General features: G+C 34.3%; 1 protein-coding gene across 1 annotated transcript; it reads right to left on the bottom strand.

Moving 5' to 3' along the window:
- Positions 1 to 52: 52 nt before the first annotated feature.
- Positions 53 to 1,063, bottom strand: LOC111384968 (protein transport protein Sec24-like At3g07100; the record flags this gene model as incomplete). The annotated part of the gene is made up of 3 exons (XM_023009317.1): positions 53 to 343; positions 641 to 844; positions 930 to 1,063. Coding segments are annotated over 3 exons (614 nt in total), but the record flags the coding sequence as incomplete, so codon positions are not given.
- Between the last annotated feature and the right edge of the window lie 280 nt (positions 1,064 to 1,343).

Raw genomic sequence — 1,343 nt, 5'->3', positions numbered from 1 at the left:
TATAAAAGATCCAAAATAATAACAAACAATTATTAGATATTTTATATTATCATTTTAGGTTCCTGGTTTAATTTTTTAAAAGGGGAAAAAATAACTCAAATTGGAACATACCTAGGGATGCAACATCTGTGTACTTGTCACTGAATGCATATACATTTACAGCTATCTGATACTTTGTAAAATCAGCAGCCATTTGTTTATAAAATGGATCTTCAGGTAATCTTAATGCATGTTCCTTGTCTGTTCCATAAACACGAATATCATCGCCACGTAGCCTCAGATGGCCAGCACCCAATGATGGCAGTGTATTTTGGAAAATCAACAGTTTACCACCAAGTTGACTCTGGCAGTGGGAAGAATAAGTGAATTAGTGCTAAGCGATAAAATGGAAAAAGACTTTCCAATGACAAATGGACAATTGACTAGCTAAAGAGCGAAAGTTACCATGTTTGGCTTACCTTTAAAAAATTTACTTATATATAAATTTCAAAACAAATATTTTTGTTTGAATGAAGTTACTTTCAAAAAGAGTAACTATATTTTTATTCAAGGGAGAGTGTGAGTCAACTGATATGTGAAGACAAAATGTTACTTAAAAATAACTTTACAACAATGGTGTGGATAAAAGAAATGAACACACCATAACTATGAATGCCGCTTTAAGAGCCGGACCAAATGCTGATTCCACATTCATGTTGCCCTCGAACATAGAGGGCAGGCTATCAAGGAATGCATCCACCACATTTCTAGATTCTGACAAGTTGACGAGAAGATCGTCTGGCAATGGAATAAATATGTCATCTAAATCCGATACAACCATCATCTGAGGCTGCATTAAAGATGACTGGCACAAGAGAAAGCAAGAGCTTATTCACCAAAAAAAATTTTCAACACAACCTGTAAAATAACTAGTAGATTGCACCACTTACCTTCATATTATAAAAATGTATCATGCTGTCAAAAGATATGAAGCCAATTTGTGTTCGAGGATAACCTGGTAAATCGTCTAAACAAGATTTAATAGTTTCTGCTACTACCTGCAAAATACATGGGATTGAGTTGACTTGGTATTCAGAAAACACATGCAAATCAATGTCAGTAACATGGCAATCAACAAGGGGAGGTTAATTTTTCTGCAGAACATCTTAACGACATGGATGGTTGAATGTTCTGTGTATATAAATTATGAAACACATCCATCTCAACTTGCCCGTGTCAAGATCAAATATAGGGAAAACTCAAGAAGTGTTTGAGCAATCCAAATAGAGAGAGTATGGAACCAGAATTAAATTAAACAAATTGTTGACAAGGTACCATACTGGTCAGGCTAATAAATAAAATAA

This window comes from Olea europaea, unplaced genomic scaffold, assembly GCF_002742605.1.
Source record: "Olea europaea var. sylvestris unplaced genomic scaffold, O_europaea_v1 scaffold30639, whole genome shotgun sequence".
Classification (NCBI taxonomy): domain Eukaryota; kingdom Viridiplantae; phylum Streptophyta; class Magnoliopsida; order Lamiales; family Oleaceae; genus Olea; species Olea europaea.
This window is presented reverse-complemented; position numbering and strand designations above follow the sequence as displayed.